The sequence below is a fragment of the Sorex fumeus genome, unplaced genomic scaffold, assembly GCF_029834395.1.
Source record: "Sorex fumeus unplaced genomic scaffold, SorFum_2.1 ptg000005l, whole genome shotgun sequence".
Taxonomy (NCBI): domain Eukaryota; kingdom Metazoa; phylum Chordata; class Mammalia; order Eulipotyphla; family Soricidae; genus Sorex; species Sorex fumeus.
The window spans coordinates 8,345,922-8,367,586 of NW_026606062.1; the positions used below are offsets into that span (position 1 = coordinate 8,345,922).

A 21,665-nucleotide genomic window follows, 5' to 3' on the forward strand; every position below is an offset into this window, starting at 1 on the left:
TGGGGGGCGGGGCCCCGTAGTGTTTATGGGTCTGCCTCCTCGCCCAGACTCAAAGGCAGAGTGGGCGTTTCACAGGCTAATTACAGCGTGGGCAGCTGGCGCTGCTGTAAAGCTCCCTGCCTGCCGGCCAGGGCGCCCCTCAGGGCGTTGGGAGCCGGCCACCCACTTGACGTCAGCAACAGATGTTGAGAGATGAATGGGGGTTTGCCTTGTAATCGGCCCGGGAGGCGTGTCCTCTCCTGGGAACGGGGCAGAAACGAGGGCACAGCCTCAGAGGCGGGGGAAGGGGGTGGAAGGCGTGTGGGGTGACCACTGGACTGGGAGCCCGAGCTCCCCCAAAAGGCCCAGCCTCCCCCAGCCTGCTGACCAGCCTGGACTTCTCCGGGGTGCAGCCACTCTGTGCCTGGGACCCCGCACCATGGAGGGCGGTGGTTGTTGGGCAGGGTACAGTGTGACAGTCTTTGGGGCTCTTGGGCTCGGTTGCCAGTGGGTGACCCAGAATACAGGCAGATGCAGACAGTGGCGGGGGGCGGGAGAGGAGGAGGAAGAGGAGGGTACAAGACACAGAGGCCCCCTGGAGTCAAGCCCCTGGAAAGGCGAGAGGAACCCAAACTCTGGGGCTCAGTGGGGTGAAGGGGTGACCCAGAGCCATAGAGGGCAGGTATCGTGGTCTGCCATGCACACAGCCGACCTGGGTTTGGGTCCGGCACCGCGGACAATACCCTGATCCTGTCCAGGACTGAGCCCTGAGCACCGCTGGGTGTGGTCCCCAAACAACAACAGCAGTAAAATCAGGACGGAGGTGGAAGAGACCATCGAGGGGTCCGGCACTCGCCTTGCAGGCGGCTAAGCCCATTTCCATCACCAGCGGCGTCAGCCGTGAGTCAGAGCACAGAGCCAGGAGTAAGCCCGGGAGCACAGCCGGGTGTGGTCCCCACACCGAACCAAAGGAAGAAAAAAAGAAAATAAAGACAGGCTTCCCTCCTCCGCCCCAGAACCGGACTGGTTTCTAGAGGACAAGTTTAAACTGGATGTAGGGCAGAGAGAGAGAGAGAGAGAGAGAGAGTACAAGGATGGAGGCCTTTGCCTGACACGGAGCTGTCCTTGATTTAATCCCTGGCACCACGCAGGGGTCCCTGAGCACCACAAGGGGCCACCAAGCACAGAGCCAGGAGTTAGCCTCTGAGCGTGGCCAGTTGGGACCCCACAGCACAAAGAGCTGATTTGAGTTGATTTTGTACTGGGATGCCAGGGCTGTGGTAGGGATGAGCATCTTGCTTTGAAGGACCCTACACGGACTGCATGAAACTTTTGCTCACTTCCTTTTCTGGGGGGCATCATGGCCACTGCCTTTTCTCCTGGGGACCCCTGTGCCTGCCCATGACTCTAAATAATGGGGCCAGGGGCTGGAGCCATAGCACAGAGGGTAGGTCATTTGCCTTGCACGCAGCCGACCTGGGTTAGAATCCCAGCATCCCATAGGGTCCCCTGAGCACCGCCAGGAGTGATTCCTGAGTGCAGAGCCAGGAGGAACCCCTGCGCATCACCGAGTGTGACCCAAAAAGCAAAAATAAATAAATAAATAAATAATAAAATAATGGGGCCACTAGATATTGAGGGTCACAGGTAGCCCTTCCACATGGGGTGGGCACGGGCGGTACTGGAGGGTTGACCGGATGCCCCCTAAGAGCCTCGTCTCTCCTGGACCCCGGGATAGGACGGTTTCCCCTGGGTGCTTGGGGACCTTGGAGGAAAAATATTACAGAGATGGTGCCTTGGGGCCAGAAGTGGTGGTACAGCTGGTAGCGCCCTGGCCTTGCACACAGCTGACCCGGGTTCGATCCCCAAATCCCATATGATTCCCCTGAGCACCACCAGGAGTAATTCCTGCACATCACTAGGGCTGGAGTGATAGCACAGCGGGTACGGTGTTTACCTTGCACACAGTCGACCTGGGTTTGATTTCCCCTCTCGGAGAGCCCGGCAAGCTACCGAGAGTATCTCACTCACACGGCAAAGCCTGGCAAGCTCCCTGTGACGTATTGGATATGCCAAGCACAGTAACAACAAGCCTCACAATTTGTTGTGAGACGTTACTGGTGCCCCCTGGAGCAAATCGACGAACAACAGGAGGACAGTGCTACAGGGCTATCACTAGGTGAGACCCCAAAAGCAAAATAAATCAATAAATAATTAGTGCCAGTGGTCGCGCATGGCAGAAACCAGCTCCGGGGAGGGAAGAAGTAGAAAGCAGGAGAGGCGGAGGGCATGATGCCCCTGGGAGAGCAGACTGGGCAGGTCTCGCATGCAGACGAGCACTGCTGGGTGTGCTTCCCCTCCTTCCCTGAAGAGGAGGTTGAACTTGACACTTCCCAGAGCAGGAGTGTGTGTGTGGGGGGGGGGAGCAAGGGGGGTTTTGGAAAGCGGAAACTGGGAAGGAGCCTGGGGCTGGCTTTTCAGCACTGGGCAGGCTGTGGGAACCATGCGGTCCTGGGGATGGAACCCAGGGCTCTCGCATACTTTTTTTTTTTCTTTTTGGGTCACACCCAGTGATGCACAGGGGTTCCTCCTGGCTCTGCACTCAGGAATCACTCCTGGCGGTACTCGGGGGACCCTATGGGATGCTGGGAATTGAACCCTGGTCGGCCGTATGCAAGGCAAACGCCCTACCCGCTGTGCTATGGCTCCAGCCCCTTGCATGCATTTCTGGGCAACAGTGTATAATGAAAAAGGCTACTGGTAGGTTTTTCCCTAAGAAAAGATTGCTTGGACAGGCACAGTCCTGCTGTCCCCTTCCCCAGACCAGCCGTAGCCCATTTCGCTTCCTTTACTTTAAGGGCTCTCTCTGTCTGTGTATGTCTTTCTGTCTCCCTCTCTCTCTCTCTCTCTCTCTCTCTCTCTCATGCTCCCTCTCTCTCTCCCTCTCTGTCTCACTCTCTCTCTCTCTCTCTCTCTCTCTCTCTCTCTCTCTCCCCCCCCCTCTTATATTTTCAGTGGGGGTTAAGCTTGCCTTGCATCCCACTGATCCCAGTTCTGTCCCCAGCACTGCGGAGGCCCCCGAGTGCCACCAGAGGTCAGGCCAGAGCACCGCTCTGCAACCAAACCCCTTGCGGGAGAAAAGAGAGAAAGAACCAGGCAGCAGAGGCATCAACCCTGAGGTGCCAGAGCACCAGAGGGTATCAGAGGGTCACTTACTAGCCCCCATGGCATGGAGCTGGGCATACTCGGGGAGAGTTTCCTGGAAGCACCCCCACCTCAAGGGCTGTCCCTCTGGAGATGCAGTACACGCCAGGCATGGATTACACACAGGCCATGCATGTCTGAGGCGGCCCCTCCCCCTCTGCCCTGCTCCCACCCTGCACTCAGACCCACCCCTGCTTTATTTTCTAATTGGCTTTGGGTTTGGGGCCACACCCAACAGTGCTCAGGGCTCACTCTGGGCTCTGTGCTCAGGAATCACTCCTGGTGGGGATTGGGGGACCAGATCAGATGCCGAGAATCAAACCCAGGTCGGCCACATGCGAGGCAAGGTCCCTACCCCTGGTCCTGTGTCTCTGACCTCTTCATTCTAAAGCAGCTAAGACAAGAGTAAAATGCAGTTAAATGATTAGGAAGGTTTTTTTTTTTTTTTTTTTTGGTTTTTGGGTCACACCAGGCAATGCGCAGGGGTTCCTCCTGGCTCTGCATTCAAGAATTACTCCTGGCGGTGCTCAGGGGACCATATGGGGTGCTGGGAATCGAACCCAGATCAGCCATGTGCAAGGCAAACGCCCTACCCGCTGTGCTATCTCTCCAGCCCCAGGAAGTCACTTTCCTTCCCCGTTTTCCTTTGCTTTGGGGCTGCCCCTGGTGGCCTGACAGGCACGGCTCAGGTCCTCAAGGTCTTTCTTGCTTGGGAGTGGATGAGTTCCTTGTATTTACTCTTGTTTGGTTTTTATTTAGCTGTGCAGTGCAGTGCAGTGAATTTTTTCACCATTTTGTAATTAGTTGACATTTATTTCACTGGGCAACTACTTGGTATTTATTAGTATTGGGTAATTATGTAAATATAATAGCTAGTTGGTTCCTGAAAATTGAACGGTGGCTACAGGCAGGTACCCGCCAGCACGCACGGAGCCTAGAGAGGCCACCTGGACTGCTGGGGTCTCACCGCCAGCCCCTCTTCAAGTGCAGAGGGTGGGGGTGCGCTTAGGAAGGTGGGCGGGGCCTGGGTGGGACTGGGATGATGATTGACCTGGAGTGGACAGGATCAAGCACTGACGTGGCCCAGAGGGCCGGTGCCACGTTCCGCATGTTGGAACCCTGGGTGCCATCCCCAATACCACTAGAGTATTCCCGGGGGCTGCTGGATCCCCCAGGATATGAGAAGACTGGGTGGGTGGAGATAGTGGGGCAGCAGGGTGCTTGCCTTGCCCGAGGCCAACCCTGGTTCCATCCCCGGCACCCCACGTGGTGTCTCTTTCTTTTTTATTGAATTTTATTTTTATAGAGTAGTTCACAAGATTTGATTACATTCAATATATTTCCCTCTAAGATTGGTTGCCTTTTACTTTGAACCCCCATCAAATGTGGTGTACTACTCTTGGAATGTTACTGGCATGAGGTATAGGAGGTTCTGGAGGTTTTCAGCTGCCAGGGCTGGGTCCCTTGGGGCAGGGAAGGGAACTCACCCCCCCCACACACACACACACACAGGTTGCCCCAAATGAAACAGCCTGGCGCAGGGTCCCGTGGTGTGGCTATGGCGAGACCCCCACATGCTGTCTTGAGCACCACCAGGAGTGATTGCTGAGCTCAGCGCCGGGAACAAGCCCTGCGCATCACTGGCTGTTGCCTCCAAATAGACAAACAACAAAAAAGAAAGATGGAATGTGGAGAAAGAAGCTTTGGCATATTGAATACGTCACGGGGAACTTGCCAGGCTTTGCCATGCGGGCGAGATACTCTTGGTAGCTTGCCGGGCTCTCCAAGAGGGGCAGAGGAATTGAACTCGGGTTGGCCATGTTGGCTGTGTGCAAGGCAAACGCCCTACCCACTATGCTATCGCTCCAGCCCCATAAAAATGACATAAAAATTTATTAAGACTGCAAGGGGGACTGGAATGATAGTACAGCAGGTAGGGCGTTTGGCTTGCACGCAGCCAATATGGGCTCGATTCCCAGCATCCCTTATGGTCCCCTGAGCACCGCCAGGAGTGATTCCTGAGTGCAGAGCCAGGAGTGACCCCTGAGCATCTCTGGGTGTGACCCAAAAAGAAAAAAAAAAGACTGCAAGAATAATTTTTGTTATTGTTTTGGAACACGTCCACCGTCCACCTGCCCACATACCAAATTCTGCAGGATGGATATGTCGTTCCCAAAGTTCTCCCTTCCGAAATACGACACGCCATTTCGTCGGTAAAGAAACGAACAGCACCCATCCCAGACAAGGTCAGATCTGAACACCTGAAGAATCTGCCATCAGTACTCATCAATACACTGGCTCGGCTCTTCACACGCTATCTGTCTGAATGCAAGGTTCCATCCCAATGGAAAATAAGCAGGACTGTACTACTGTACAAGAAGGCAGACATCCACAACATTGGCAACTATTGCCCGATCTGCCTATTGTCTGTCATCAACAAGCTGTTCACTCGAGTCATCCTGAATAGGATCGGCAGAACACTAGATGAAGGACAACCATGCGAGCAAGCCCGGTTCTGCAAAGGATTCAGCACCATTGACCATATCCACACAATAACCAAGCTCATTGAGGTTTCTCGGGAGTTCAAGATGCTGCTCTGTCTAACATTGATTTAAAGAAGGCCTTTGATTCTGTTGAGACGGAAGCGGTCATTGAAGCCCTAGTCAATCAGGGCGTTCAAACTCAATACATCAGGATCCTCCGTGAGCTGTATTGCGGATTCACTACCAGGATCTCATCATTCTACAGGGAGGTGATCATTGATGTCAAGAGAGGGGTGCGGCAGGGTGATACCATTTCACTGAAACTCTTCAGTGCCACCCTTGAGATCATTATGCGACGACTGGAATGGGAAGGAATGGGAGTGAAGATAGATGGTCGGCAACTACACCACCTCCGCTTTGCTGATGACATCATTCTAATAACACCAAACATTAGCCAAGCAGCACAAATGCTGGCCGACTTCGACTGTGAGTGTGGAAAGGTGGGACTCCAGCTGAATCTCACAAAGACAATGTTTATGACAAACAGTCTCGTTCCTGATGTTCCATTCGCTCTCAACGGAATGAACATCTCCAAATGCAACAGTTATGTGTACCTAGGTCGAGAAGTCAACGTGACGAATGACCTGGCACCTGAATTGCGCAAGAGGAAGAGAGCGGCTTGGAACACCTTCAAGAGCGTCGAAGAAATAGCTAAGAGGATGAAGAACCTCCGGTTCCGAGCACATCTCTTCCATTCCACTGTTCTTCCTGCATTAACATATGCCCCAGAGACCTGGGCCCTACGCAAACAGGATGAGAATGCTATTCGGTCTCCCAAAGAGGAATTGAAAGAGCTATGCTTGGAGTATCACATTTTATTCAAACGAGAGAAGGAATTCAGAGTTCCAAGCTCCATCAATGGTCAAGAATCAGGGACGCTGTCGTTTGCCAAGGCGTCGAAAATCAGATGGGCTGGACACATAATGAGATTTGGAGACGACCTCTGGACTAGAGCTATTACCAACTGGATTCCACAGGACGTCAAAAGATCGCGTCACCGCCCACTTACGAGATGGTCAGACTTCTTCATCAAGACCCTGAATGATTTGTTTGAGGCTCTTTGTGTTCCTAGAACGAGCAGACACTATTGGGCTACACTAGCACGCGACAGGGACGAATGGAGACATTACTGGCGCCCGCTTGAGCAAATCTATGATTAATGGGAAGTCAGGTGATCAAATAATCAAGTGATTGTTTTGGAACACAGCCAGTAGTACTCAGGGACTGCTCCTGGCTTTGTGCTCCAGACAATGGTTTCATCACCTGAGTGCTCCCTGTCTCCCCCCCACTCCTCTCTTTCCCTCTCTCCTCTCTCTCTCCTCTCTCTCTCTTTCTCTCTCTCTCCTATAGGAATGACTATTTGCGGAAGGGGATCTCACCCAATGATCCTCAGAGTCTACTTCTAGCCCCAAGCTAACAGATCACTCCTGGTGGGGCCAGGGGATGGTGCTGGGGGTTGAACCGGGTCAGCACATGAGAGGCAACCCACTGTACCAAGAATAATTTTAAAGCTATATTCACCTCACAGATAGATCAAATTAAAAAAATGTGATTGTTCCAGTTCATGTCAAAAACATTGAAACTTAATACTCCCATTTATAAATAATAAAAACAAAATAGTATACTACAGCATAGCCAAAGAATATTTATCTTCCCTACAAAGAGTAAGATATTCTATAAAGTAGTATTATTAAAATATACGTAATTACAGGTACAGGGGTAGATAAGCCCATTAGTGGAACAGGTTGGAAAATGATAAAACAACTCTTTAAGGACTGGAGCGATAGTACAGTGGGTAGGATGTTTACCTTGCATGCAGCCAACCCATGTTCGATTCCCAGCATCCCATATGGTCCCCTGAGCGTCGTCAGGAGTGATTCCTGAGTGCAGAGCCAGGAGTAACCCCTGAGCATCGCCAGGCGTGACCCAAAAAACAAAACAAAACAACTCAACTCTTTATATAGAAATGGATATTTCATATCTAAATTAACAAGCGATTCAGTAAAAAATGTTCAGACAGTTGACCGTCCACTTAGAAAAATGACATTAAGTCCTCACTAAAATAAATTGCAGATCGCTTAGGGAGCTGTATTTGAAAAAAAATTACAGACAAAACAGATGAAAACATAAAAAAATGAATTTCAAATCTTGGCCCAAAAGATGATTCCAGCTGGGACCAGAGCGATAGTCCAGCAGGTAGGGCATTTGCCTTGCATGCAGCCAACCCGGGTTCGATTCCCAGCATCCCATATGGTCCCCCTAGCACCACCAGGAGTTATTCCTGAGTGCAGAGCCAGGAGTAGCCCCTGAGCATCGCTGGATGTAACCCAAAAAGAAAAAAAAAAAGATGATTCAAGGGGCAGGAACAAATATATTTGTGTGAAGTTGAAAAACAAGCAAATGGCTGGGTAGAGTGAGAAGCAGCCCCGACTCTTGCCTCAGTTTTTTTGTTTTTCTTTGTTTTTTTTTTTTGCTTTTTGGGTTACACCTGTCGATGCACAAGGGTCATTCCTGGCTCTGCACTCAGGAATTATCCCTGGTGGTGCTCAGGGGGCCATATGGGATGCTGGGAATCGAACCCGGGTCAGCCTCGTGCAAGGCAAATGCCCTCCCCGCTGTGCTATCACTCCAGCCGCTCGCCTCAGTTCTGTGGAGAGCCGCTCGCTCACACACAGCAGGTAGGAGAGCGGACGAGCCACACAGATGAGTCACTCACGGAGAGGAAGTCAGGAAAGGTGCCAGTTTTCTTTCCCGGGCGTTTGGCAAACAGCAAGAAGGTGAATGCTAAGCCTTGTCAAGGCGGGGGGAAGTGAGTGAACACCCACGAGGGAGTGGGTGGCAATGGAGAGTCTGCCAGAAGCCACGTCACGGTCGCTGTCATGGACTTCCCAGTGTGTTCGGAAATTGGACCAAATCATTGATAAACAGACAGGAGGGGAAAAAAAAAACAAACCTCGGTTCTAGAATAGATGATTTTAAGATGAATTTATCTCCTACAGATCTTTTTTAGATGTGTGTGTGTGTGTGTGTGTGTGTGTGTGTGTGTGCGTGTGTGTGTGTGTGTGTGTGTGTGTGTGTGTGGTTGGGGGTGTGTGTGGCAATGTTCAGGGCTTACTCCTGGCTCTGTGTTCAGGGATCACTCCTGGAGGTGCTTGGGGCGGGACTCCATGTGGTAGCGGGGATTGAACCAGGGTCGCCTGCCTGGGCGACCCACACCTTAACTTCTGAACTTCCTCTCTGATGCTTTTTTTAGTTTGCTTTTCTTTGTTTTGGGGGCCACATCTGATGGTGCGGGGGAGAATCACATGGTACCAGGGGTGGAACCGGCCCCCTTGTGCCAAGGCTGCTCGCAGCCCTTTTGGCTATCTCCCTTGCCCTGATAGAATTTTTTTTTTTAAGATGCCAATTCTGTTCTCATGCCAGCCTTTGGAAGTACATTCAGACAGAGCCTGTTGGACATGGGCGTGTGGAGCAGAGCAGGGCAGGCGCGGGCCATGCCCAGATTAAAGCTCCCTGGGATGCCCAGGGAAGTGTTGCCGGGGGCCGTGGCTTCCCTGGCCCTTCTGCGTGCTGCCTTTCTCCTGCACACCCAGTGATGCTCAGTGCTTGCTTCTGGCTCTGTGCTCAGAAGTTACTCCTGGCAGTGCTCATAAATCCTATGGGATGCCAGAGTTCAAACCCAGGTCGACCTCATGTAAAGTCAGCACCCTGCCTACTGTTCTCTCTCCCTCTCTCTCTCTCTTCTCTCTTTCCCTCTCTCTCCCTCTCTCCTCTCCTCTCTCCTTCCCTCTCTCTCTCCATCTCTCTCCTCTCTCTCCCTCTCTCTCTCTCTCTCCTTCCCTCTCTCTCCTCTCTCTCTCCCTCTCTCTCCCTCTCTCTCCTCCCTTTCCCTCTCTCTCCCTCTCTCCTCTCTCTCTCCCTCTCTCCTCTCCTCTCTCCTTCCCTCTCTCTCTCCCTCTCTCTCCTCTCTCCTTCCCTCTCTCTCCTCTCTCTCCCTCTCTCTCTCTCTCTCTGGCCCTGATCTGTTTTCTTTTGAAACTTTTCTCCGCAGGTCCAGGCTTTGGCCATGGCCAGTAAGTTTGAAGCCGAATTGAAAGCCGAGCAGGACGAGCGGAAGCAGGAGGAGGAGAAGAGGCGTCTCCGCCAGGCAGCCTTCCAGGAGCTCAAGGCCACTTTCAGCACATAGTTGGGCGAGCTTGTCTCCGACCCGCTTCCGTGCCTCACAGATGCCCTCTGCGAGACCTGGCGGGCACTTCACCCATGCCAGCACCCGCTTCCACCCCTGCCCCCCGGTGCAAGCTCCTTCCCATCCTGGTGGCTGGGGTCCACTCTGCCCTGCGAACTCCAGCCGAGGCCTGGGGTTCCCTGCTTGTGCCCGCCCCCCGCCCGCCTCTGTAGCCACCAAGTGCCTTTTTGGCCCTTTTGGCCCCTTTGCTCTGGGCGCTGTGTGGGCGCTGCCCTCCCAGGTCGAGCTCAGAGATGGGCCTTGGCGGTGGGGTCTGGCTGGACGCTGCCCGGTCCCCGTCCCCGTTTCCGGGGAACACGGCTTGACCTTGGGCTTCTGCATCTTCTCCAGTCCTTGGCTGCGGCGGAGGTTCGCGGGGGGAGCCAGGCTAGCTCTCTGTGGCGTGGGGCGTGGCCTGCCACCCAGAGGACCCCATCCCCACCCTCGCTTTTTCTCCCCTCTCCATCCTTAATTCCGCATTTCAGCCTCTGTGCATCCTAACTCTGCAAATGAAAGGATAATTGTTAAACGTCTCCATGAGCCGAGGGCTGGGTGTCTCCCCGCCCTGACTGTGCATGTTTTATGACAGCGGACCCCCGTCATGGAAGCGACCTGTCTGGAACCCTCCGAACACCAGGGTCACGACCCCCTTCCATGTATAGCCAGTTTCTGCCTTGGCTCCCCGCGAGGGCTGGGACGGTCCCCAGATGCCGGGGGTGGGGGGGGTGGTTGGGGGGGATTGTATTTTTAAAAAAGAATTCCTAACCTTTTAAAAAAGAAATGCATTCCTAACATCTTATTTAATCTTGTTTGGAGCTGCGATCTTTATTACAAGGAAAACCTTTGCATTTCTGCCCAGCTGCTGAATTTTTCTTGAAATAAATGGTGTCCACGGATGTCGCCACCGCATCCAAGTGCTTCTGTGTTCTGTGTCCTCTTTGAATGGGAGCGGGGGGGAACCGCATCCAGGTGCTTCTGTGTTCTGTGTCCTCTTTGAATGGGAGCGGGGGGAACCGCATCCAGGTGCTTCTGTGTTCTGTGTCCTCTTTGAATGGGAGCGGGGGGGAACCGCATCCAGGTGCTTCTGTGTTCTGTGTCCTCTTTGAATGGGAGCGGGGGGGGAACCGCATCCAGGTGCTTCTGTGTTCTGTGTCCTCTTTGAATGGGGTGGGGGGGAACCGTATCCAAGTGCTTCTGTGTTCTGTGTCCTCTTTGAATGGGGAGGGGGGGACCGCATCCAAGTGCTTCTGTGTTCTGTGTCCTCTTTGAATGGGGGGGGGAACCGCATCCATGTGCTTCTGTGTTCTGTGCTCTCTTTGAATGGGGGGGGGAACAGGAGTCCTTTCTGGAGAACCAAATCCGCCCCAGGTCTTTGTTTGACAGCAGATCCCTAGAGGACAGTCAGAACTGGAAAACAAGAGGTTTAGTTTTCATTCCAGAACATTCTAAGTCTGGGGGTTGCCACAGCTGACTCCTCCCTCATCAATCAGCTCCCATCAGCAAATCCTGGAACTTCCGCTTTGCTTCCTAATCCCCTGGAAATGCTGATAAGGATTAATTGCCCCCTCCTAAGAGCCCCCTGAGCTGTGAGGGACTGCACAAACCCAGACACTATTTTCTCCTGTAGGGTCACCCTCAGTGACGCTGTTAGGAAATAGATCCCTGGGGCTGGAGCAATAGCATTAGCAGGTAGGGCATTTCCCTTGCACCCGGCTGACCCAGGTTCGATTCCCAGCATCCCATATGGTCCCCCGAGCACCGCCAGGAGTGATTCCTGAGTGTAGAGCCAGGAGCAACCCCTGAGCATCGCCGGGTGTGACCCAAAAACAAACATGTGACCTGGCAATCATGCTTCCTGGGATACGTCCAAATGAATTGAGAACTTTTTTCCACAGAAACACCTGTGCCTGCATATTTATAAGCCGCTTTATTAATTATTGCCCAAACTGGGAAGGGACCAAGATGGTTCTTCCACAGACGAATGCCCAAGCAAGCTGGGACAGCCACACAGTGGAATGTGAGTTTGGTTGTCAACTATCATCGAGGGGAGAGCAAAATGAGTTGTTGACACAGAAAGACGGGGAGGAAACGGAGGTGCTCACCATGGAATGGAGAAAGCCCGCTGGGAAGATTGCTGGGAATCTGCGGACGCCAGGGGCTGGAGGGAGGGAAAGAGAACGGTCAGAGGAAAGCAGGCCAGGTAGAAACACCACTCCAGAGTTGCCCAGAGCCACCGAAAGGACAGCACCTAGATGGCCACTAGGCTTCATTTAATGACAGTGTGTCCACACTGGTACATTTGTTAGAGATTTTGTTAGAAACAGGATGGCCTGTTCCCAGAACAGATCTGTTTGCCTTTCTGGATGGCTAAAATTGGATGGAAAATTCTAGGAAATATAAATAAATAAATAAATAAAAGGATCAGGGGCCAGAGAGATAGTACAATGGGTAGCGCTCTGAACTTGTCAGCTGCTAAGGTGGGTTTGACCCCTGACCTCACATATGGTCCCTGCCAGGAGTGATTCCTTAGCAGAGAGCCTGGAATAGGCTTATGAGCAGTCCCAGGTATGGCCCCAAAGTAAGCCCAAATGAAATCAGCGCTGGGCCCTGGGCCTTGAGACACCCTCGCGGGATCTGTGCCAGCTCGCTCCTGGGGGTCTCTCACACGCCCATCTAGCTGCCTGATCTCAGTCTCCAGGGGTCCTTTCTCTCGGCTTCCTGCAGCTTTCTCTGCCCTCATTTTTTTTTAAAATTTTTTTTTCTTTTTGGGTCACACCTGGCGATGCACAGGGCTTCCTCCTGGCTCTGCATTCAGGAGTTACTCCTGGCGGTGATCAGGGGACCATATGGGATGCTGGGAATCAAACCCAGGTCAGCCGCGTGCAAGGCAAACGCCCTACCTGCTGTGCTATCTCTCCAGCCCCCCCTTTCCCTTTTTCTTTTATTCTTTTTGGTTATTGAGTCACAGCCCGCAGTGCTCAGGACTTACTCTTCTCTCCTCTCTGGGGACCACATCGTGAGTCAGAGATCGAACCTGGGTCTGCCACCTGCAAGGCATATGTCCTAGCATTGCACAGTGACTTCCGGAGTTGGGCCTGACCGCAAAGACGTTGACTCAGTAGCAGGATGACCAGAAGGGCTGGGAGACCAGGCGACGATGACGAGCAGAGGCAGGAAGCCGGGTGCCAAAGGCAGCGACACAGAGGTGGTTTTTTTTGCTTTTTTAAATCACACACAGCGATGCACAGGGGTTACTTCTGACTCTGCACTCAGGAATTGTTCCTGGCGGTGCTTGGGGGACCCTATGGCATGCTGGGAATCGAACCCGGGTCAGCTGCGTGCAAGGCAAATGCCCTACTCATTGTAACTATCACTCCAGCCCCAAGCTCTGTCTTTTCTAAAGAGCCCTGGGCTCTAGCTGCCTTTGGGTCCCGACTCCCTCGCCCCCTGGAGAATATTCTGCATGCAGGGTCCTGGGGAGATACTTCTGCGGGCAGGAATTCCCCGGCAGAAACGCTCAGAAGAATGGACTTGGGACTTTCACGCTGGGAATTTACTCCGTGGGTGAATATCAATGTCAGCACGGCCTTGTTTGTGGGAGTGGAAACACTGGCACCGACGGGAGGGTCCCTTCACGGAGGGTGATGAAGTGACGAGGGGAGACGGTGCTCAGGAGGAACCGGGAGGACTTCCAGACACAGACCGGGATTCAAAAAGGGGCCGGCGGGGCTGGAGAGATAGCACAGCAGGTAGGGCGTTTGCCTTGCACGCGGCCAACCCGGGTTCGATTCCCAGCATCCCATAGGGTCCCCTGAGCACCTACAGGAGTGACTCCTGAGTGCAGAGCCAGGAGTAACCCCTGTGCATCACGGGTGTGACCCAAAAAGCAGAAACAAACAAACAAACAAAAGGGCCGGGAGCGTGCAGCCATGCTGAGGGGTCTGTCCTATGTATTTTGTGCATCAGACCAGAGATGTAAGACTTGTCTGGGGGGCAGGGGGGGCGGGATGGAGAGATGGTACAGCAGGTTTTGCTCTTGCCTTGCCTGCACCCAAGCTGGGCTCCATCCCCAGTGTCCCAGAGAGTCCCCTGAGCACCACCAGGAAGTGATTCCTGCATGCAGAGACAGGAGAAACCCTTGTGGGTGTGGCCCAAAACTGTAAAAGAAAAAAAAAAAACTGCCCCTTGCTCCAGGAAGTTGGGGATACGTGCAATACTCTTTAGGGGTTTTGCTTGTTTGTTTGGGGGACCAAACCTGATGATGCTCAGGGCTTACTCCTGGCTCTGTGCTCAGGGATCACACCTGGCTGGGCTTAGGGGACCATAGCGGGTGCTGGGGATTGAACCAGCCAGGCGTGTGCAAAGCTAGTGCCCTGCCCGCTGTACTCTCGCTTTGTACCTGCGACACTTTCAACAGTGGTTCTGAGTGGGCAGGACCAAGGGGCCGGGTAGATCCGAAGGGGGATTAAATGTTTCCTTCAGATGCTTTCAAACTCCCAGTGCTAAGCCGTGGACACGCAGTGCATGGGTAAAACCACAAGCCACACTTTTCTGGTGGGGGAGGCTCATGCCTCCCCCCACCCCGGTCTCTGTGTTCACTCTTGGTGGGGCTCAGGGCACCTTATGTGGCATCAGGGATCCAGCCCGGTCAGTCGCGTGCATGACAAGTGCCTTAACCCTTGTACTATTTCCCTGCCCCAAACTGCAGGGACTCATTTCTATCCCCCCCCCCTTTTTTTTGGTAGATCAGGTAACACGGCCTGGAGCGACAGCATAGCGGTAGGGCCTTTGCCAAGCTGGGTTCGATTCCTCCACCCCTCTCGGAGAGCCCGGCAAGCTACCGAGAGTATCTTGCCCGCGAAGCAAAGCCTGGCAAGCTCCCTGTGACGTATTCGATATGCCGAACATATATTCAATAATTTGCCGAGCACAGTAACAACAAGTCTCATAATGGAGACGTTACTGGGCCAGCTCGAGCAAATCGATGAACAACGGGAGGACAGTGTTTTTAGGTCACATGTTTCCAATTGTCTTAATATTTATGATTTTGATTTGCTCTTTTCTTTTTTGAGGTGGGGGGTCACATCTGACTGTTTTCAGGGATCACACTTGGTGGGATGGGGGGATCATATGCCGTGGCAGAGACTGAACCTGGGTCAGCTGCATGCAAGGTAAGTTTTCCTTCTCTCTCTCTCTCTCTCTCTCTCACCCTCTCTCCATCCCTCTCTTCCTCCCCCTTCCCTCTCTCTCCCTCCCTCTCTTCCTCCCCCTTCCCTCTCTCTCTCCCTCCCTCTCTTCCTCCTTCCTTTTCTCTCTCTCTCCCTCCCTCTCTTCTTCCCTCCTTCCCTCTCTCTCCCTCCCTCTCTTCTTCCTTCCTTTTCTCTCTTTCTCCCTCTCTTCCTCCTTCCTTTTCTCTCTCTCCCTCCCTCTCTTCCTCCCTCCTTCCCTCTCTCCCTCTCTCTCTCCCTCCCTCTCTCCCTCCCTCTCTCCCTCTCTCTCTCCCTCTCTCTCCCTCCCTCTCTTCTTCCTTCCTTTTCTCTCTCTTTCTCCCTCTTTTCCTCCTTCCTTTTCTCTCTCCCTCCCTCCCTCCCTCTCTTCCTCCTTCCTTTTCTCTCTCTCCCTCCCTCTCTTCCTCCCTCCTTCCCTCTCTCCCTCTCTCTCCCTCCCTCTCTTCTTCCTTTTCTCTCTCTCTCCCTCTCTTTCCCTCCCCTCTCTTCTTCCTTCCTTTTCTCTCTCTCCCTCTCTCTCCCTCCCTCTCTTCCTCCCTCCTTCCCTCTCTTCCTCCCCCCTCTCTCCTCTCTCTCTCTCTCTCTCCCTTCTTCCTTTTCTCTCTCTCTCCCTCCCTCTCTTCTTCCCTCCTTCCCTTTCTCCCTCTCTCTCTCTCCCTCCCTCTCTCTCTCTCTGCCCCCTCTCTCTCTTCACTCCCTGTTTCTTTTGCTTATGTAAAAGTGGTTATGGTTTTTGCTTGTTACCCTTGAGCGATGCTCTCCACTCAGGAATCACTCCTAGGGGTGCTCGGGGCCCATACGGGATGCCGGGAACCGCACCTGGTTCGACCGCCGCATGCCAGCCAGCGCCCTCCCCGCGGTCCTGCCTCTCTGGCCCCAAGGCGGTTTGGTAGAGAGTCGCAGGGCACCTCCACCCCGCCCAGGAGCCCGGGCTCCACCCACGGGCCCCGTCCCCTGCTTCCCCTTCCGCCACTGCTGTGACCTTCGCCACAGTTCCCAGGGAGCAGCGGCAGCTGCTTTGGAACCCCGAGGGGGACAGAGATGCGGAGTCCTCAGGCCACAAAATGCGCAGGGCGACGTTTGGGGACGGACGATGGGCCCCGAAGGGGGAGGAGACGTGGGCATCGCATTCCAGACTGTTCGCCACCACTGAGCGCGCTCAGCCTCCCACGCTCTGTCCCGCCCGGCCACCTGTTACTCTGTTACCCTCCGCTATCAGCCCGGTGCCCCATCTGCGTGGGCCTCGGCCCCCCCACTAGGAACCGCCTCCCTTTCGGCTCTCGCCTCTCCCCCCGGCCCCCACCCAGAGGGCACGGGCTGTCGATGCTGGTCAAGCTCTGGCCCCCCCCCACCCCCCCCTGGAGCGCCCACGTGCTCTTGCCTCTGGCTCTGACCTTCCTCCCCCAGCCCCCCCTCCCCAGCCCCCGGCACTCAGTTCTGCATCCCAGGGCTCAGGGTCTATCATCAATGGGTGCTGCTCGAACCCTTGCTTGATTCCTCTCCATGCCACAGAAGGGGCAGCTCTGTCTGCTGTCCACCTCCTCTTGTAAATTCTGCTCAGCCTGAGACCGTCCGATTCTATCCGGGTTTGGGCAGACTGCAGGTCTTAACCTACCCCCCTGCTACTTCCGTGGCCAAGTGGCACTGCACAATTCCTATTCTTTCCTGATCCTCCTGTTGAAACTTTCAGAGTCCACGTTAATAGCCCCTGCCCTGCCCTCCAGATAACTGTCAACCGCCCTCCGGCTCCGCCCGCCCAGGCTGAGTCCTGGTCCTTCCCTCCATCACTTCCTCCCCTTTGCTCATTCCCGCCCTCTCTGCAATGACAGTCCCTTGGCTCAGGCTTTTGAGATCCTTCAGATCTGTATCTCTGAATCCTCCACCTCATCTCCACCCCCACCCCCACCCGCACCCCAGCTGACCTCCCAACTCCTGCCCCCTGCCCACCTCACCCCTACCCCATCTCTTTTCATAACTCCCCTGCAGGGCCAGAGCAATAGTATAGCGGGTAAGGCACTTGCCTGGTACACGGCTAAGCTGGGTTTCATCCCCAGCACTCATATGCCCCTTGCGTCACGAGTGTGCCCTGAGCACAGAGCCAGGAGCGAGCCCCGAGCACTACCAGGCGTGACCTCCCCCCAAAAACAAACAAACAAACTAACAACAAATTCCCTCTGCAAACGTCTTTATTTCCTGGTTTCCTACCTCTGCCCCTGCCTTTTTTTTTTTGCTTTTTGGGTCCCACCCGGCGATGCACAGGGGTTCCTGCTGGCTCTGCACTCAGGAATCACCCCTGGCGGTGCTCGGGGGACCATATGGGATGCTGGGAATCGAACCCGGGTCGGCCGCGTGCAAGGCAAACGCCCTACCCACTGTGCTATTGCTCCAGTCCCCTCCTCCCCCCCTTTTTTTTTTCTTTTTGGGTCACACCCGGCGATGCTCAGGAGTTACTCCTGGCTTTGCGCTCAGGAATCACCCCTGGCGGTGCTCGGGGGACCATATGGGGATGCTGGGACTCGAACCTGGGTTAGCCGTGTGTAAGGCAAACGCTGTGCTATTGCTCCAGCCCCTCCCCCCATCCTGGCCTTCCTTTCTGTCCTCCAGAGCTGTGTTGTGGTGGGCATGACGGCCGCGAGCCCACCTGTACCCGTCCGGGCAATCACGAGGCTCTGCAAACTCGGAGGAGACTCTGTTCGCTGAGGTCAGCAGGGAAGCCTGACCTCACAGGTCAGAGGCCAGAGGCCAGAGGGCAGAGAGGAAGGCACTGGCTAGACTGTGGGGCCGCATCGGCCTCTGCTGTGCTTGGCGCTGTGTGGGTGCCCGGCGTTTTGAAATGCCCCGGTTCTGCCTCACCTCTGCAGCCGGCATCGAGTTTCCCTTTTGGATTCCGGTGGGTTTCTGTTGAATTACACCTGCGCCACTGCCCTCATTTTAGCTTGGTTACCTTCAACACACTCTCTCCAAAGGCCACATGTTTGGGGGGGGAGTCTTTGGGGCCACACCTGGTGGTGCTTAGGGCTTACTCCTGGCTCTGTGCTCAGGTTTCACCCCTGGTGGTGCTCGGGAGATCAGATGAGGTGCCAGGGATCAAACCTGGGTTGGCTGCATGCAAGGCAAATGCCCCTCCCTGCTGTATTCTCCGTCCAGAGCTCACATGCTGGGGCTACAGGGCTGACCTGCTCTTCGGCGGGGATAATGTGACCCAGTGTCCAGTGCTCTCCTGGAACAAATGACCCCAGACTTCGGAGCTTCAACCAGCCACTCTTTTTTCTTCTTCTTCTTCTCTTTTTTTTAGGTCACACCTGGTGGTCTTCTCATCTCCTCTCCCTCATTTTCTCTCCCTTCCTCCTCTCCTTCCTCCCTCCCTCCCTCCCTTCCTCCTTCCCCCTTCCTTCCTTCCTTCCTTCCTTCCTTCCTTCCTTCCTTCCTTCCTTCCTTCCTTTCTGCCACACCTGGTGATGCTCAGAGGTTACTCCTGGCTCTGCACTCAGGAATCTCTCCTGGTGTTTGGGGGACCACATGGGGATGCCAGGGATCGAACCCCGGTTGGCCATATGCAAAGCAAGCACCTACCAACTGTACTACCTTTCTACCCCCTTTCCCCTAATTTTTGTGGGTATAAAGGCCCATTAGGAGTTCGATTCTCTGCCTGGAAAGCTTGGTAGCAAGGCCCTAGGGGATAGTGTTACTTGACATTGCTGCCCTCTTCATAAAAGTACATTCTCCCACACAGTGACCAGCCCTGTTTACTACAACGAAACCCTCGGGTTCCACTCCTTCCTCTCCTGTGCTCGCAGCAACCTAGTTTTTAATCATCTCCTGGTGGTGTGTGTGTGTGTGTGTGTGTGTGTGTGTGTGTGTGTAGAAGAGTATGTGTGTGAGAAAATGTGTGTGTGTGTGAGAGAGAAAAGAGAGAGAGAGAGAGAGAGAGAGAGAGAGAGGTGGGAATCGAACCCAGGGTGTGACGCAAGCAAGTCAGTGGTGTGCTGAGAAGCCACGTTCCTGCCCCCGCTACCTGCTTCTCTGTGTCTGTCTTCTAAAAGGCAGCAGCTTGGGGCTGGGGAGACAGATGGAGGAACTCCAGGCTTTGCTTGCTGGGGCCCTGCTTTCAGTCTGTGAACCATGTGGTCTCCTGAGCACTGTGGCAGCCAGTCCAGAGCCCTGAGCTGGGGTAGAACAGGAGCCGCGCTGGGTGTGGCCCCTTCCTCCAGAGCCGAGACTTTATTACCACTGACTAGAGCAGGTGTTCGTCTACTATTGTAACTTTATTTTTCTCTTTTTTTTGCTTTTTGGGTCACACCCGGCAATGCACAGGGGTTCCTCCCGGCTCTGCACTCAGGAATTATTCCTGGCAGTGCACGGGGGAATCATATGGGATGGTGGGAATCGAACCTGGGTCGGCCGCGTGCAAGGCAAACGCCCTACCCGCTGTACTATTGCTCCAGCCCCTATTGTCAGTCTAAAACCACTACTCAACGAGACACTGGAGGGACCAAAAGGAGAAGAGAGTTCTTGTCCCAGGTAATGATCAGGAACGTTCTGGATTCTTCTGGGATTCCTTGAATGAGTGCATGGTCTGGGACAAGGCCAGTGTGAGGACAGACAGTCAGATAAGGTGTCGTGGTCATAATGAAAGCTTTCCTCTGCCTTCCGTCCTCACCATCACCGTCAGCTTCACAGCCATCACCCTCCCGGCCACCACCATCATTCTGGTTTCTGCTCTTGGGAGGGCCAAGGCATTGGGAAAAGGATTGGTCATTCCTGATAAACAAGCACCTAACTAGTAATCTCCTTCCTAGTAATCTACCCGAGCAAAATAAAAATCTACGTTCAGATAAATATATGTCTTTGGGGCTGAAGCAATAGGACAGTGGGTATGGCGTTTGCCTTGCACACGGCCAACCCAGGTTTGAGTCCCAGCATCCCATATGGTCCCCTGAGCACCTCCAGGAGTAATTCCTGAGTGTATGCGCCAGCAGTAACCTCTGTGCAACACCAGGTGGGACCCAAAAAGCAAAAAAAAAAAAAAAAAAAGTCTTTAAGTATTGATAATGACTTTATTACGAATTTCCCCACAATGGGTTTTTTTTTTTTGCTTTTTGAGTCACACCCGGCTATGCACAGGGGTTACTCCTGGCTCTGCACTCAGGAGTTACTCCTGGTGGTGCTCAGGGGACCATATGGGATGCTGGGAATCAAACCCGAGTTGGCCGTGTGCAAGGCAAACGCCCTCCCCGCTGTGCTATTGTTCCAGCCCCCTCCCCACAATGTTAATAACCCAAACACTCCTTCACTGGGGAATGAATAAACACAGCGCCTACATGCAATGGAATACTACTCAGCAATTAAAAAGAAGAAAATCCTGAGACATTCAGGACTGCGGATCAATCTCAAAATGCGTTATGGTAAGGAAAAAATAAATCATCTCCAGAAGGTTGCATCAGAGGCTATGGGTTTTAGTTCTAGAACGTTATAAGGACAGAACAGAATAGCCCCTTGAGGTGCTGCTAGTGGAGTTAGGGTAAGGCGGGGCAGATTAGTAGATGGAGGTGAGGAAGGATCAGTGGGGGATGTTTTGTGGGCGATAGGGTTATTTCGGGGGTGGCTACACACACGTGTCCGAGAGTTGCAGAGCTGCACACTAAGAACGCTAAATGTTACCGTGTGTAAACTGTACCTTAATTATAGACCCGCACGATTACAGGCATGGTTGGCACAGCATCAGAGAGGTGACATGACAAACTGGTTAGGGACACGGCTCTGCAGTCAGTCAGCCTGGCTCAGAGCTCCTGGCTGAGGTTGCGGGGAGGCAGGCCTTCCTTTGAGGTGCTGGCCTGACTTCCTCTCTCCCTCTCTCCCTCCCTCTCAGTCCCGTTCTCTCTTGCTCCCTCTCTTAATCTCTCTCTCCCTCTCTCTTAATCATTTTATTTTTCTCTTTCTCTCTCTCTCCTTCCTTCCTTCTTTCTTTTCTGTGAAAAAGGTCGTTTTTATTGAACAAAACTTGCTGAGAAAGATTTGAGAGAAGAAGGGGATGGAAAAAACAGAGAGAGACAAGTGAGATACATGCTCAAGGGAGAACATGAGCTTGAAGAGGGAGCACCTTCCTCCCTCCCTCCTTCCCTCCCTCCCTCCCTCCCTTTCTTCCTTCCTCCCCCTCCTTCTCTCTCTCTTGCTCTCTCCGTCTCTTCCCCTCTTCCTTCCTTTCTTCCTCCCTCCCTCCCTCCCTCCCTCCCTTCCCCTTTCCTCCCTCCCTTCCCCCTTCCTCCCTTCCTTCCTTCCTTCCTTCCTTCCTTCCTTCCTTCCTTCCTTCTCTCCCTCCCTCCCTTCCTCCCTCCCTCCTTCCCTCCCTCCCTCCCTCCCTTCTCTCCTTCCTTCCTTCCTTCCTTCCTTCCTTCCTTCCTTCCTTCCTCCCTTTCTTCCTTCCTTTCTTCCTTCCTCCCCCTCCTTCTCTCTCTCTTGCTCTCTCCCATCTTCCTTCCTTCCTTC

General features: G+C 53.7%; 2 protein-coding genes across 2 annotated transcripts in view; both read left to right on the forward strand.

Annotated features, from left to right (window-relative positions):
* EIF4E2 (eukaryotic translation initiation factor 4E family member 2) overlaps window positions 1-8,753 on the forward strand; it is an 85,626-nt gene extending 76,873 nt beyond the window's left edge. The window contains exon 8 of the mRNA XM_056120960.1: window positions 8,737-8,753. The gene's annotated coding sequence lies outside the window, so the exon portion shown is untranslated. The remainder of the gene's footprint in view (window positions 1-8,736) is intronic.
* Window positions 1-10,650, forward strand: part of EFHD1 (EF-hand domain family member D1) — a 48,717-nt gene extending 38,067 nt beyond the window's left edge. Inside the window, exon 4 of the mRNA XM_056120983.1 lies at window positions 9,778-10,650. Coding sequence (XP_055976958.1) covers window positions 9,778-9,912 — 135 coding nt within the window. The 3' untranslated portion in view covers window positions 9,913-10,650. The remainder of the gene's footprint in view (window positions 1-9,777) is intronic.
* Window positions 10,651-21,665: the final 11,015 nt, after the last annotated feature.